This window comes from Pongo abelii, chromosome 1 (genome assembly GCF_028885655.2).
Source record: "Pongo abelii isolate AG06213 chromosome 1, NHGRI_mPonAbe1-v2.0_pri, whole genome shotgun sequence".
NCBI classification, from domain to species: Eukaryota; Metazoa; Chordata; class Mammalia; order Primates; family Hominidae; genus Pongo; species Pongo abelii.
In genome coordinates this window covers 210,316,240-210,331,478 of record NC_071985.2, presented here as the reverse complement: position 1 = coordinate 210,331,478, position 15,239 = coordinate 210,316,240, and the positions used below count along the sequence as shown (strand labels likewise).

General features: G+C 47.1%; 1 protein-coding gene and 1 long non-coding RNA gene across 2 annotated transcripts; one reads left to right on the top strand and one right to left on the bottom strand.

Annotated features, from left to right (window-relative positions):
- Positions 1 to 595: 595 nt before the first annotated feature.
- On the bottom strand, positions 596 to 13,300 carry LOC129059508 (uncharacterized). Its single transcript, XR_008525458.1, has 6 exons — positions 12,982 to 13,300; positions 12,278 to 12,668; positions 11,541 to 11,782; positions 6,938 to 7,094; positions 6,291 to 6,418; positions 596 to 809 (listed from the first exon to the last, which is right to left on the bottom strand). It is a non-coding gene; the product is annotated as an uncharacterized LOC129059508 (long non-coding RNA).
- Positions 1,724 to 2,280, top strand: LOC100460938 (large ribosomal subunit protein eL29-like). Its single transcript, XM_054555850.2, is given in 1 exon segment — positions 1,724 to 2,280. A coding segment is annotated over 1 exon segment (468 nt). The 5' UTR covers positions 1,724 to 1,775; the 3' UTR covers positions 2,244 to 2,280.
- Positions 13,301 to 15,239: the final 1,939 nt, after the last annotated feature.

The following is a 15,239-nucleotide window of genomic DNA, read 5'->3' as shown; positions in this document are numbered from 1 at the left end:
ATAGATCTAAATATATTGGAAAGCTGTCCACTATGTATTGTTAAATGAAAAAAGTATATTCCAGAACAGTATAGAATGATTCTTTTTGTAGAAAAAGGAGAGAAAGCAAAATAAAGGAACAAACATCCTAACACTATACACACATACACGCACATATCTTTGTTTAGGCATTAAAAAAAAAGAAGAATGGGCAGGCGCAGCGGCCCACACCTGTAACCCCAGCACTTTGGGAGGCCAAGGTGGGAGGATGCTTGAGGCCAGGAGTTCAAGACAAGCCTGGGCAACATAGTGAGATCTCATCTCTACAAAACACTTCAAAAATTAACCAGGAATGGTGGCTCAAGGCTGTAGTCCCAGCTACTCAATAGTCGGAGGCAGGGGGATCGCTTGAGCACAGCAGTTCAGGGCTACAGTGAGTTATAATTGTGCCAATGCACTCCAGGCTAGGTGACAAATGCAAAACCCCATCTCAAACTAAACAACTAAACTAAACTAAACTAAAAAACAGCAACAAAAAAAAAGAAAAATGTTCTTTACACATGACCATGCATAACTTCCATAATTAAAAAAAGAGTATTAAAAATAAATTGCCTTTGTTTTTATTTGTTGTCACAATGCTTAATAGTTTTGAGCTGATGACTGTGGTCTGGAAGATTTTCATGCAAATTCTCAGTATCTCAGACACAGCAGGAAGAGCTTCTCTTGTCACCCTGAGACGTACTCTGCAGGTTGGACGTTGCTTTCCCTGTCCTCAGAAGTTTCAAGTTCTGTATTTTTAACCCAACAGCCTTGGCTCTCCAAGCACCTTCCTGCAGAGGTGAGAAAGATGCAGACTTCCCAGGATGTTAAAGAGATCAGAGGAGATGTTTTGGGAAACAGAATGGGAGAGACAGGAGCAGGGGGAGGCATGGGAGGCTCCTGGAACCCAGTGCCAGCCTCTGCCCTCAAGGAGGCAGACTGGGCAGAGGCCCTTCCAGCTCCCCACGGCTGCCTGGGTGTCAGTTCTGTTCCAGCCCCTGAGAGTCGCATTTTTGTTATTTTGGCAGGAGTAGACAGTTATAGGGCTTCATTCCTCAGTGACATCCCTGTGATGCTTCATTCCCACATATCATGAAGGGCTGGGCTGAGTCTTATATGGTTAGTCGCAGTGGGATCTCCAGCCAGCTTGGTTTTCACTAACCTGCTGGCTTTCTTGGATTGATTTACGGTTATGTGCATCAGAGTCCCAGAGACCGGGTCTTCAACCCTATCTCCGCCACGTACTATGTATGGGATTCCGGCCAGGTGACTTAACTTCTCTAAGCCTCAGTCTCCTCATCTGGAAATTGGGGGTGAGGGCAAATAAGCTCCTCTTCATGAAGATTTTGTGAGAGGCATGATGCTGCTAGTGAGCCTGGCACAGGGTGGATGCCACATCTGAAGCCACTGGCCTTAGGCTCAGTGGAGTCACAGCAAGTGGGAGGTGGCAGTGTGAGGTCACAGCAATTCCTCTGTCCTGAATGAGCTGTAACCCTGGGAGTAACCTAATGATGTGAGCTGGATGGGCACTGCATGCATGTGTGTGGGAATGTGTGGGCCTGAGTATGAGGGAAAGCATGTCTAGAGTTGTCTCTTCCAGGTGATAACATGACTAGCTGGTTCAGTGAGAACTGCGGGCCAACTGTCTGCCATCTTGAAGCCCGAAAAGCAAGAATCAAGGGGCTGTCTCAGCCAAGGCTCTAAGGCCCAGTTTATCAACATAGCCCTTTAGGGGAGCCACGGCTTAAGGTGCAGACATGGCCAAGTCCAAGAACCACACCACACACAACCAGTCCCGAAAATGGCACAGAAATGGTATCAAGAAACCCTGATCATAAAGATACGAATCTCTTAAAGGGGTGGACCCCAAGTTCCTGAGGAGCGCGCACTTTGCCAAGAAGCACAACAAGAAGGTCCTAAAGAAGATGCAGGCCAACAGTGCCAAGGCCATGAGTGCACGTGCCGAGGCTATTGAGGCCCTCGTAAACCCCAAGGATGTTAAGCCCAAGATCCCAAAGGATGTCAGCTGCAAGCTCGATCGACTTGCCTACATTGCCCACCCCAAGCTTGGGAAGCATGCTCATGCCCGCATTGTCAAGGGGCTCAGGCTGTGCCGGCCAAAGGCCAAAGCCAAGGATCAAACGAAGGCCCAGGCTACAGCTCCAGCTTCAGTTCCAGTTCTGGCTCCCAAAGGTGCCCAGGCCCCTACAAAGGCTTCAGAGTAGAGATCTCTGTCTGCCAATGTGAGGACAGAAGGACTGGTGCGACCCCTCTGGGCTGCCGTCTGCATGGGGCTGGGGTCCTACTGTGCTATTTATACGAATAAACCTGAGGCGGGAAAAAAAAATAAAGATTGCCCTCTAAGTCCCTCGTGGGGCATATCAGCAACTCTCCCCCTTGTTCTGCTCCTCACACCTCAAGTGAGATTAGACAAGCACTGTCATTAATTATTTCAGAGGTAACCGAAGCAGTGCTTGCCACCCCGAAAGCTGAGGCTGCAAATGCCAGGTTGGTTTTATTTTGCAGGGAAATAGTTGCATCCACCAATCACAAGCCCATCCTGTTGAGTGCCCAGCGGTGGGTTGGGCTGGGTGAGGGGATGGTACCTAGTTCTGGCCCTGATGGGGCTTTTGGGGTGGCCTAGAGGGGTAGGAAGAAAGGTCACCTGAGAACAAGTTAGTCCCCTGCTCTGGGAGGCTGGCTCAGTGCAAGAGCTGGGCCTTTGAGAGTGGGAAGGACTGGGATAGGTGGGAATGAGAACCTGGGTTTGTGTCCAGTCTCCTCGCTTCTTAGCTGTGTGACCTTGAGCAAGGTCAAACATCTTGCCTCCATTTCCTCATTCTAGGCAATTGGTCAGGCATTTGGAAACATCATGCTGGGCACAGTGGCTCACACATGTAATCCATGCACTTTGGGAGGCCAAGGCAGGCAGATCACTTGAGGCCAGGAGTTTAAGACCCTGGCCAACATGGTGAAACCCCGTCTCTACTAAAAATACACAAAAATTAGCTGGGCATGGTGGTGGCACGCGCCTGTAGTCCCAGATACTCAGGAGGCTGAGGCAGGAAAATTGCTTGAACCCGGGAGCCGGAGATCACAGTGAGCTGAGATCACGCCACTGCACTCCAGCCTGGGCGACAGAATGAGACTCCATCTCAAAAACAAACAAACAGAAAAGCATTTGGGTGGGAAGGGGGTGGGGGATAAGAGACTACAAATTGGGTGCAGTGTATACTGCTCAGGTGATGTGTGCACCAAAATCTCAGAAATCACCACTAAAGGACTTACTCATGCAACCAAATACCACCTGTTCCCCAATAACCTATAGAAATAAACAATTAAAAAACAAAACAACCCATTGTACTGTGGAAGCAGTGGGAATAGCCAGAAGAGGAAACTGAGGTTCAGAGAAGCACAGTGACTGCCTGAAGCCACACAGTGAGTCACTTCCAAGCAGGACCCGCAAGAGTCCCAGCCCAGGGTTGTAGCCTCTGTAACCTCTTTCCCACAGCCTCCTATGGTTCTCTCCTTTTCCCAGGGCCATCCCCATGGGCCACATGTGCTTGGTGGCTGCGTCTTCCTGTGATCCTGGAAACAGGCCTGGCACTGCCCAGCTAATCTGGGTGCCCCATAACTGTCCTTTCCCTCCAGTGCATGAGGTTTGTTAAATGCTTCCTCTGAGTTCTCAGAGTAGGTCCAAATGGTGGCTCATCTGAAAAATGATGGGGTAAGACATACTAAACTCCAACACTGGGGAATGGAAGGGATTTTCTCTTTGCCCAGGAACCCCTCTGAACCTTGGGGATTTCTGTCCTGAATTCAAGCTATTCCCACCACTTCCGTAGTATGATGCTTCCAAATTTCTGACCAAGAGCCTAAGAAGTTTCAAACAGCGGCTCACACAGCCTGATTGGCAGCACACAGCCTGGCAGCGAGGCCCTGAAACCTCACTGTCTGGATTTAAATCTCCGATCCACCACTAACTAGTTGTGTGACCTTGAGCAAGTTGCTTCACTAATCTATGACTCCATTTCCCATATGAAAAATTGGCTGGTGGCCGGGCACGGTGGCTCACACCTGTAATCCCAGTACTTAGGGAGGCCGAGGTGGGTGGATCACCTGAGGTCAGGAGCTCAAGACCAGCCTGGCCAACATGGTGAAACCCCGGCTCTACTAAAAATACAAAAATTAGCCGGGTGTGGTGACAAGCACCTGTAATCCCAGCTACTTGGGAGGCTGAGGTAAGAGAATCGCTTGAAGCTGGAAGGTGGAGATTGCAGTGAGCCGAGATAGCACCATTGCACTCCAGCCTGGATGACAAAGTGAGACTCCATAAAAAAAAATTAAAAAAAGAAAAAAAGAAAAATGGGCTGGCTTCTTTGGTTTCCTTGTTAAAAAAATAAAAAATAAAAAAAAAGACAAATGGGGATAATAATAGTACCTATCTGATAAAGTTAGTGTGAAGTTTAAATGAAATAATACATGTAAGTGCTTCACCTGGTGCCAGGCCCATAATAAGGGCTCAATATCTGTCTCCCCACTTAGAGTGCAAGCTTGTTGAGGACAAGGATCATGTCTGTTTTGGACCTTGCACATAATGGACACTAAAATAAACAAACAATTTAAATTTAAATTTGCTAGACCAGGCAAGGTGGCTCACATCTATAATCCCAGCACTTTGTGAGGCTGAGGCAGGCAGATAGCTTGAGCCTAAGAGTTCGAGACCAGCCTGGGCAACATGGCAAAACCCTATCTCTACAAAAAAAATGCAGAAATTAGCTGGGCATGGTGGTGTGCACGCCTGTAATCCCAGCTACTCGGGGGGCTGAGGTGGGAGGATTACCGGAGCCCAAGAGGTCAAGTCTGCAGTGAGACATGATCGTGCCATTGCACTCCAGCCTGGGTGACAAAATGAGACCCTGTCTGGAAAAAAAAAAAAAAAAAGCCGGGCATGGTGGCTCACGCCTGTAATCCCAGCACTTTAGGAGACTGAGGCCAGTGGATCACTTTGAGATCAGGAGTTTGAGACCAGCCTGGGCAACAGGGTGAAACCCAGTCTTTACAAAAAATACAAAAATTAGCCGGGCACGCCTGTGGTCCCAGCTACTTGGGAGGCTGAGGCACGAAAATCGCTTGAACCTGGGAGGTGGAGGTTGGAGTGAGCCAAGAGCACGCCACTGCACTCCAGCCTGGGTAACAGAGTGAGACCCTGTCTCAAAAATAAATAAATAAAAATAAATAAATAAATGTGCAGAATTGGAAAGCGTGTGCACAGGATTCCAGTTCTTAGTTCTGAGACTCACTTTTGGAATGAGTGAGGTTTCATACTTGCTTTTAGACTCATACTTCTCACATTCTGCTCGCACAGGATTGCATATCATCGGATTTGTGCTTTTTGGCCTTTACCACGACTATAATACAATTATGTAATTTTTCATCGATGATTTGCCCTCCTTTCTAGACTATAAAATCCATTCAGGAAAGGCCCCTGCCTACTTTGATTACCTTCTACTATACCCATAGGCTTAGCACTGGCTCTGGCAAACATTAAACACTCAATAAATATTTTTCAACGGACTGATGGCTCAAAAGCTTAGCAGAAGATTAGTTAGTGAATGGAGTGGTTAATGAATAGAGAAAACTTGCTTTTTAAAAAGACTAATGAGGCCAGGCGCGGTGGCTCACGCCTGTAATCCCAGCACTTTGGGAGGCTGAGGCGGGTAGATCATGAGGTCAGGAGATCGAGACCATCCTGGCTAACATGGTGAAACCCCATCTCTACTAAAAATACAGAAAATTAGTCGGGTGTGGTGGTGGGCCCCTGTAGTCCCAGCTACTCGGGAGGCTGAGGCAGGAGAATGGCGTGAACCCAGGAGGCAGAGCTTGCAGTGAGCCGAGATCAAGCCACTGCACTCCAGCCTGGGCGACAGAGCAAGACTCTGTCTCAAAAAAAAAAAAAGACTAATGAGCTGGGTGTGGTCACATGTGCCTGCAGTCCCAGCTACTTGGGAGGCTAAGGAGGCTGGATCCCTTGAGTCCAGGAGTTCGAGGCTAGCCTGGGTAACATAGACCTCATCTCTAAAACATAAATAAATAAAAAGCAAAAGACTAGCCAGGTACGGTGGCTTACACCTGTAATCCCAACACTTTGGGAGGCCAAGGTGGGAAGATCACTTGAGCTCAGGAGTTCAAGACCAGCCTGGGCAACAAACACAGCAAAACCCTGTCTTTACAAAAAATTTAAAAAATTAGCCAGACACAATGGTGCACACCTGTAGTTCCAGCTACTCCAGAGGCTGAGATGAGAGGATTGCTTGAGCCCAGGAATTTGAGGCGGCAGTGAGCTTTGATCAACCGTGCCACTGTGCTCCAGACTGGGTGACAAAATGAGACCCTGTCTCTAAAAAATAAAAATAAAAAAATAAAGAATAAAGAATTTTAAAAGACCAATAAAACACTAGTAAAATGTTAATACTCTGTATAATAATATATTAAGATATATGCAGTTAGTGCAAGAATTCATTTAATATAAATAGCCAGGTATCACTAATTCTTACTTATTATTTATTACTGCTAGGCTTAACCTTGACTTACAGCTCTGGCTAGAAGAGAATATATCTTTTAACCAATTTTTCACCTCTTAACAGTCTAAAACTTCCCGGGATGTATATCTAAATATCTCCGTGGGGCTTAAAAACACCTTAGCAATAAAAGCCCTTATACATGGCTTTCCTTAGGAGCCAATGCTGTCCTATTCATAGCCATAAAGACTATATCCTTTCAATTGGCAGTACTAATCAGCTTTGCTGTTTCCTCTTCTTTCTCTACTCCTATTTTCCCTCCTGTATTTCAATCCACAGAAAGAAGAAAAAAACAAGAAAGGAAAGAAAGCGCCAAATCATGCAGTTTCTGCCCTTACCAGAAGTGTGAACCTTTTAATTGCCGTTCCCTGAGTGGAAAAATTTATCTTCATCTGCTAGCTTTTCTCTAGTGATTTTTTTTTCCTCTTCTTTTTTTGGAGGAAATTGCCTGTAGCTTCTCCCCTTCCCTCCTGACCAATTACTTAGCTGGGCATGCTGTAAAATAAAGTTTACATTTAATCGTTTCCATGGCAACCTCACACACCAGATCTCTAGTTTTAAAGCAATCATATCCCTTTTTCCATTCAAGCTTGCCAAAAAGTAACTTTTCTTGAAAGTACACAGGCAGAACCTAATAAGGTTTGTAAAGGAAGATAAATTGGTTGCACAAGATAGGGGTCCCTTGACGGAGAACATGAGATGAATTCCTGAAAAAATATCTCCTGTAAACCCTGGTTATTTACATTGTGCTCAAGCCATTTTAAGTCTCCATAAGAAAGCCTGTTGAATTGTAAATATCAGGGAAAGTTCTCATTTTTGGAGTACCACCCAGTCCGTGCTAGACACTGGTCTGAGCACTTTCTATCCATGAATTACCTCATTTGATTTCATCCTGGATGCATCCTGCGGAGATTTTTTTGCCCACAGATTGTCATTAGCGCCACTGGGCATCTGCTCACGTAGAAAATGTTTCGGTCTCCAAATTAACTACTTAGAGTCGAAGTGTTCTTACACATACCTCCTAATAACAATAACAGCTGCCATTTACCGTGCTATGTCCACTGCCTGGAGATGTGCCTACCTCATCTCAGTTAATCATGAGAACAAGCTTAGGAGATCCTATTATCCCCTATTACAGATGAAGTAATTGAGGCTCACGGAGGGAAGGCAACTTGCTCACACAGCTAGGAAGTTGCAAAGTTGGGATCTGAACCAAGGTGGGTTTGGTCCCTGTCTTAGTTTGTTCTGGCTGCTATAACAAAAGACCATAGACTGGGCAGTTTGTAAACAACAGAAATTGGCCAGGCGCGGTGGCTCACGCCTGTAATCCCAATACTTTGGGAGGCCGAGGCAGGTGGATCCTTATCTGAGGTAAGGAGTTTGAGACCAGCCTGACCAACATGGTGAAACACTGTCTCTAAATACAAAAATTAGCCGGGCGTGGTGGCAACAGCCTGTAAATCCCAGCTACCTGGGAGGCTGAGGCAGGAGAATCACTTGAACCCAGGAGGCAGAGGTTGCGATGAGCCGAGATTGTGCCATTGCACTCCAGCCTAGGTGACAAGAGTGAAACTTTGTCTCAAAACAAACAAACAAACAGCCAGAAATTTATTTCGCTCACTTCTGGACGCCGGGAAGTCCAAGACCAAAGCACTGGCAGATTCAGTGTCTGGTGAGGGTCCAGATGGGAACACAGCAAGGAGGCCCTGATCGTGCCTCCTTTGTATCTTCAGATTAGACTTTATGGCTATGAGGACACCATTGGCTCCTTAGGAAAGCCACGTATAAGGAGTTTCACTGCTAAGGTGCTTTTAATCCCCACAGAGATATTTAGAGATACATCTTAGGAAGTTTTAGACTGTTAAGAGGTGAAAAATGGGTTAAAAAATATTTTCTCTCCTAGCCAGAGCCCTAAGTCAAGGTTAAGCCTAGAAGTAATAAGTAATAATAATTATGATACCTGGCTATTAACATTAAACTAGTTCTTGCTCTAACTGCGTGTATCTTAATATATTATTAAATAGAGCATTAACATGCTCACACATGGTAGAAGGAGTGAGGGGTCTCTCTTGGGTCTCTTTCATCAGGGTACTAATCCCAGCCATGAGGGCTCCATCCCCAAACCTAATCAGCTCCAAAAGGCCACACCTCCTAATAGTATCATATAGGGAGTGAGGATTTCAACACAGGAATCAAGGGGGTGGGACATAAACATTCAGACCATGGCTGTCCCAGAACAGGTACTCGTGTCACTCTGCCTCCCAGAAATTCTCCCAGCTAGGGAAACAAGGAAGAGAACATCCCTCCGCAGATGACATGGGCTTCCAGGTGTGGGTGTGAATGCCCTGGGCAGGCTCTGGACCAGGGGTGAGCAACTCTGGACCATGGGAGGTGAAGAGAAAAAGAAGGAGTAGTCACTCTCCCCTACTCCTTAAAGTTGCTGAGTTTTCGTTGGTTCTCACCAACTGTAGTACTCATCTTTCTCTCTCCTCTCCTTCAACTTTTTGATCTGGCCACCTCCTACTCATCCTCCAAGTCTCAATTTAAAAGCTACCTCCTCTATGAAGCTTCTCTGTCTTTTCAGACAGAGTTCAGCCTGACAGATCTGGCTTAGTCACTTATGAGCTGTGGGACCTGTGCCAGATTTCTGTAGTTCTCGGAGCCCCAATTTGCTCATGTGTAAAATGGGGGCTTCACAGGGTCATCGTGAGGTTTCAATGTGTTCATGGATGATAAAAGTACATAGCAGAGCTCCCAGCCACAGGAGTTCAGCAAATGTCAGTTCCTGTTATTGGCCTTCTGTGGCATTTTATTCCCTTTTCTATTATCATAATTATCTTATTTGTAGCTTGCACATCTCCCCAATAATTGGTGAGGCTTTGAGGGCAGGATCCTTATTTTCTCTTTTGTATCTCCAGCCCTGGCACCAGCAAACATTTGTTGACTGAATGTATGAAAGATTATCTGATACCATCTCCCAGAGCATTGGGCTCCTGGGAACTGTGGCCTGGAAGGAGTGGGGTGCTGGGGCTTCCCATGCTTCTCAAATGCAAATAGTTCTGAGAAAGATCACTAGACCAACCAACCCTCAGCTGGGCTTGGTTGATGTGCAGCTGAGAGAGACCACCATCTAGGGACCTGGGTTAGGAAGATGTATGTCCTGGGGGCAGGAAGATGGAAAACAACTTTGACCAGTGCCAGCCTAGGCTAGGTCACTCTGAATAACCTTATGGTGTTTTGAATCAATTTTTTTTTTAAAAAAGCAGAGCACATACAAATAAATAAAATAACAAAAATCATCTTTTAGGTCTCCCAAATCTTGTGTGTTTCTGGTTCTCCATCCATTGATGCCAGAGGTTCCTAAGACTGGTCCATGAAGGCAAAAATAAAAATAAAAAAGGTTGCAACCTGTGGGCAAATGTGTGTGGGGAGGGACATGGGAGGGAGGGAACTGCTCACTCACAGCAGACTCCAGGTCTCCCTGCAAGGCTGCGGGCATTTTGTTTGGCCCAGCCTCTCTCCTCCTGTGTCACTTAACCACTGTGGCCACCCGAGGAAACTGAAGAAAGGGCTTCCTCTGGGCTGGTCAGCTGCTGACCTGCTCAGGCTCATGACGGCTTTCAGACAGTGGATCCTCAGTGAACCCCTAAAGGGGATGGCTGAGGCTGAAAAGAGAGGAGGCAGGATGGTTTCTGCAAAGAACCAGGATCGCAGATGCGGCGCTTGGCCACGCTCCCTACCAGTCCGAGCTTGCGTGTGCTCAAATCACTGTGTATGCCGCTGTAGCTGCTGCCTGGCTTTCCCTGTTCCATCTTGCCACTGGCACAACCTTGGGGCATGTGCAGAACTGGAAAGAACTTAGGCCGGGTGTAGTGGCTCATGCCTGTAATCGCAGCCCTGTGGGAGGCCGAGGCAGGTGGATCACCTGAGGTCGGGAGTTCTAGACCAGCCTGGCCAACATGGTGAAACCCTGTCTCTACTAAAAATATAAAAATTAGTTGGACGTGGTGGAGGATGCCTGTAATCCCAGCTACTCGGGAGGCTGAGGCAGGAGAATCGCTTGAACCTGGGAGGCAGAGCTTGCAGTGAGCCAAGATCACACCACTGCACTCCAGCCTGGGTGACAGAGCAAAACTCTTGTCTCAAAAAAAAAAAAAAAAAAGCATGTGCAGAACTGGAAAGAACTTAGGCCAGGCGCGGTGGCTCACGCCTGTAATCCCCAGCACTTTGGGAGGCTGAAGTGGGCAGATCACCTGAAGTCAGGAGTTCAAGGCCAGCCTGACCAACATGGAGAAACCCCGTCTCTACTAAAAACATAAAAATTAGTTGGACATGGTGGAGGATGCCTGTAATCCCAGCTGCTCGGGAGGCTGAGGCAGGAGAATCGCTTGAACCCGGGAGGCAGAGGTTGCAGTGAGCCAAGATTGTGTCACTGCACTCCAGCCTGGGCAACAGAGCAAAACTCTGTCTCAAAAAAAAAAAAAAAAAAAAAAAAAAGCATGTGCAGAACTGGAAAGAACTTAGGCCAGGTGCGGTGGGTGGCTCACGCCTGTAACCCCCAGCACTTGGGGAGGCTGAAGTGGGCAGATCACCTGAGGTCAGGAGTTCAAGGCCAGCCTGACCAACATGAAGAAACCTCATCTCTACTAAAAATACAAAATTATCCAGTTGTGGTGGCGCACACCTGGAATCCCAGCTACTCAGGAGGCTGAGGCAAGAGAATCACTTGAATCCGGGAGGCAGAGGTTGCAGTGAGCCGAGATTGTGCCATTGCACTCCAGCCCGGGCAACAAGTCCGAAACTCTGTCTCAAAAAAAAAAGAACTGGAAAGAACCTGGAAATCACCTGATTTCCATCAACACTTTCACAAGTGCCCGTCGAGTGCCTGACCCTGAGGATACAAATAATGATGCTGATAATTAGTATTAAATATGTGCTTACCTCATGCCAGGCCCAGTCCTAAGCACTTTACAGATAACAGCTCATTTAGTTATGATTATAACGCTGGACGACAGATGTTATTCTTGTTACTTTCATTTTACAGATGAGGAAACTGAGGCACAAAAAGGGTAAATAACTGTCCCAAAGCCACATAGATAGTAAGTGGCAGAGCTTTGATTTGAACCCAAACAGTCAGACTCCAGGCTCTTGGCCACTTGAGGTGCTCACAGGTTGGTGGGTTTCTGTGGATGACAGACAAGGAAACAGGCCATTTCAGGGATATTATAGATTTAGTTTCTCTAAGCCACTCAAAACAAAATGCATCAGGGTGTCAGCTGCTAGCCCCACCCTGGGAGTTAGGTAAAGGATCTCTGGAAGACATAGTTAAGCTGAGATTGGAGAAGGCAGAGAGGGTGGAAAGGAGATCCAAGACAAGAGAGCAGCATGGGCAATGGTGTGTGGACAGGAGTGAGGTGCAGAGAAGAGCAGTGTCTGACTTCGGGGCTGACAGAGAGCTGGTGGTACAGCCAGACCCAGAACCCAGGTCTCCAAACCCCTATACCTATCCCACATTGTCTGTTAGGATTCCCACTGCAGCAAGCCCAGCCAGTGTTGTAAAACTGCTGCTAAGTACTGGGAGACTCAGAAGAGCAGAATATGGACCTTCCAGCTGGGAGCATCCTACAGATTTGTACGGGTTGATTGAGGAACAAGACCAAGTAGTAGAGGGCAATTACTCAGCATTTTGGCAGAGATGAGCAGCTCCTAAATCAGTGCTTGTGGTGCCCTTCCCCATCTTTCAACTTCATTTCTCTCTCTGTGTCCCCTCTGTAGTAGGTTGAAAAATTGTCCCTCAAAATACGTCCAGGCCAGAGACAATGGCTTACACTTGTAATCCTAGCACTTTGGGAAGCTGAGGCAGGAGGATCGCTTGAAGCCAGGAGTTCCAGACCAGCTTGGGCAACATAGTGAGACCTCATTTCTACAAAATTTAAAAATTAGCCAGGCATGTTAGTGCATGCCTGTAGTCCCAGCTATTCAGGAGGCTGAGGCAGGAAGATGGCTTGAGCCTAGGAGTTCAAGGGTAAGGTAAGCTCCGATCACTCTGCTGCACTCCAGCCTGAGATCCTGTCTCAAAAAAAAAAAAAAAAAAAAAAAAAAACCAAACTATATCCTAATTCTGAAAACCTGTGAATATTACCTTATTTTGTAAAATGGTCTTTGCAGATTTAATTAAGTTTAGGGTTTGAGATTGGGAAGATTATCTTTGATTATCCTGGTGGGCCCTAAATCCAATCACAAGTAACCTTATAAGAGAAAGGCAAGGGACATTGGCCAGACAGAGGAGAAAACCATGTGAAGACAAAGAAGAGACAAAGCAGCCACAAGCCAAGGAAGGCCACCAGCTACCAAAAGCTGAAGAGGCAAGGAATAGACTCACCCCTTGAGCCTCCTTAGGAAGTACTGCCTTGATTTAGGACCTCTGGCCTCTAGAATTGTGAGAAAATAAACTTCTGTGGCTGTTGCTGTTGTTGAGACAGTCTCACTCTGTCGCCCAGGCTGGAGTGCAGTGGCTCGATCATGGCTCACTGCAATCTTTACCTCCTAGGTTCAAGCAATTCTTGTGCCTCAGCCTCCAGAGTAGCTGAGATTACAGACATGTACCACCACACCCAGCTAATTTTCATATTTTTAGTAGAGACAGGGTTTTGCCGTATTGGCCAGGCTGGTCTTGAACTCCTGGCCTCATGTGATCCACCCACCTCGGCCTCCCAAAGTGCTGGGATTACAGGCATGAGCCACCACACCCAGCCATTGTTGATTTTTGAGACAGAGTCTTGCTCTGTCACCTGGGCTGGAGTGCGGTGGCATGATCATGGCCCACTGCAGCCTCAACCTTCTGGGCTCAAGCGATCCTCCTGCCTCAGCCTCCCATGTAGCTGGGACCACAGGCACATGCTGCAATATGGGCTAATTTTTTTATTTTTTATTTTTACTTATTTATTTATTTTATTTTTTTGTAGAGCAAGTCTCATTATATTGCCCAGGCTGGTCTTGAACTCCTGGGCTCAAACAATCCTCCTGCCTCGACCTCCCAACTTGCTGGGATTACTGGCATGAGCCACTGCACCTGGCAACTTCTCTCGTTTTAAGTCATCAAGTTTGTGGAGATGTGTTACAGTGGTCACAGGAAACTAATAGACCTTCCCCCAGCCCTTTTTTCTCACCTCCTTTTCTGATCTTTCTCCTCTGGGAAGAAGTGAGGAAACAGGGATGGAAAAAGGGAGTTTTTCTGATTTAAGTTTCAGGTCGTTTCCACCCTGAAGGTCTTCTGTCCTCCTTGGGAGTCTGATCATCTAAAGCCTCCTCTTCTGCTCTTTGCCAAGCCCTATATCCTTATCCTATGTCACCAGACATGTCCTGGCCACAGTCTGGGACATCGCTCGGCCTCTCACTTACAAATGGGACTTGGGACCCAGAGAGAGGCTCTAACTTGCCTCAGGTCACACAGTGAATTAGTGGCAGCTCCAGGGCAAAGACAGGTGCATCCTTCTCCAACATCTTCTCCTACATTGTCTCCCAGCTGCTGCTAGCACAGAGCGGGGCTTACAGTAGCCATTTGGTAACTGACCAAGAGAGGCAATATGGGACAATGGTGAACAGCATGGGCTTTGAAAACACATGAACCAGAAATTGAGGCCTGGCTCTGCCATTTACACACTATGCAGCCTTAGGGAAGTCACTTCATCAGTCTGAGCCTCAGTTTCCTCATCCATAAACTGGAAATAATAATAGCACTCCTTCAGAGCTATCCTGGAAGACAGTAGAGTATGGATGTTAACAGCATGGGGTCTGGCTTGGTGCAGTGGCTTAAGCCTGTAATTCCATCACTTTGGGAGGCTGAGGCAGGCGAGTCACCTAAGTTCAGAAGTTTGAGACCAGCCTGGCCAACATAGTGAAACCCCATCTCTACTAAAAATACAAAAATTAGCCAGGCGTGATGCCGTGCACCTGTAGTCCCACCTACTTGGGAAGCTGAGGCAGGAGAGTGCTTGAACCCGGGAGGCGGAGGTTGCAGTGAGCCAACATCTTGCCACTGCACTCCAGCCTGGGCAACAGAGCGAGACTCCATCTTAAAAGGAAAAAAAAAAAAAAAAGAGCATGGACTCTGGAGCCAGAATGCTTGGTTCAGGTCTCAGCTCCATCATACATAAATTATTTGATGTGGGGCCAGGCACGTTGACTCACACTTGTAATCCCAGCACTTTGGGAGGCTGAGGCAGGAGGATCACTTGAGCCCAGGAGTTTCAGACCAGCCCGGGCAACATGGTGAAACCCCACCTCTACAAAAAATACAAAAGTTAGCCAGGCATGGTGGCACATGCCTATAGTCCCAGCTACTGGGAGGGCTGAGGTGGGAGGATCACTTGAGCCAGGGAGGTGGAGACTACAGTGAGCCGTGATCACACCACTGCATTCAAGCCTAGACTGCAACCTCGAGATTTTTTTTTTTTGAGATCCTGTCTCAAAAAAAATTTTTTTTGGCCAGATGTGGTGGCTCACGCCTGTAATCCCAGCACTTTGGGAGGCTGAGGCGGGCGGATCACAAGGTCAGGAGATCGAAACCATCCTGGCTAACACGGTGAAACCCCGTCTCTGATTAAAAAAAATACAAAAAATTAGCCTGGCGTGGTGGCG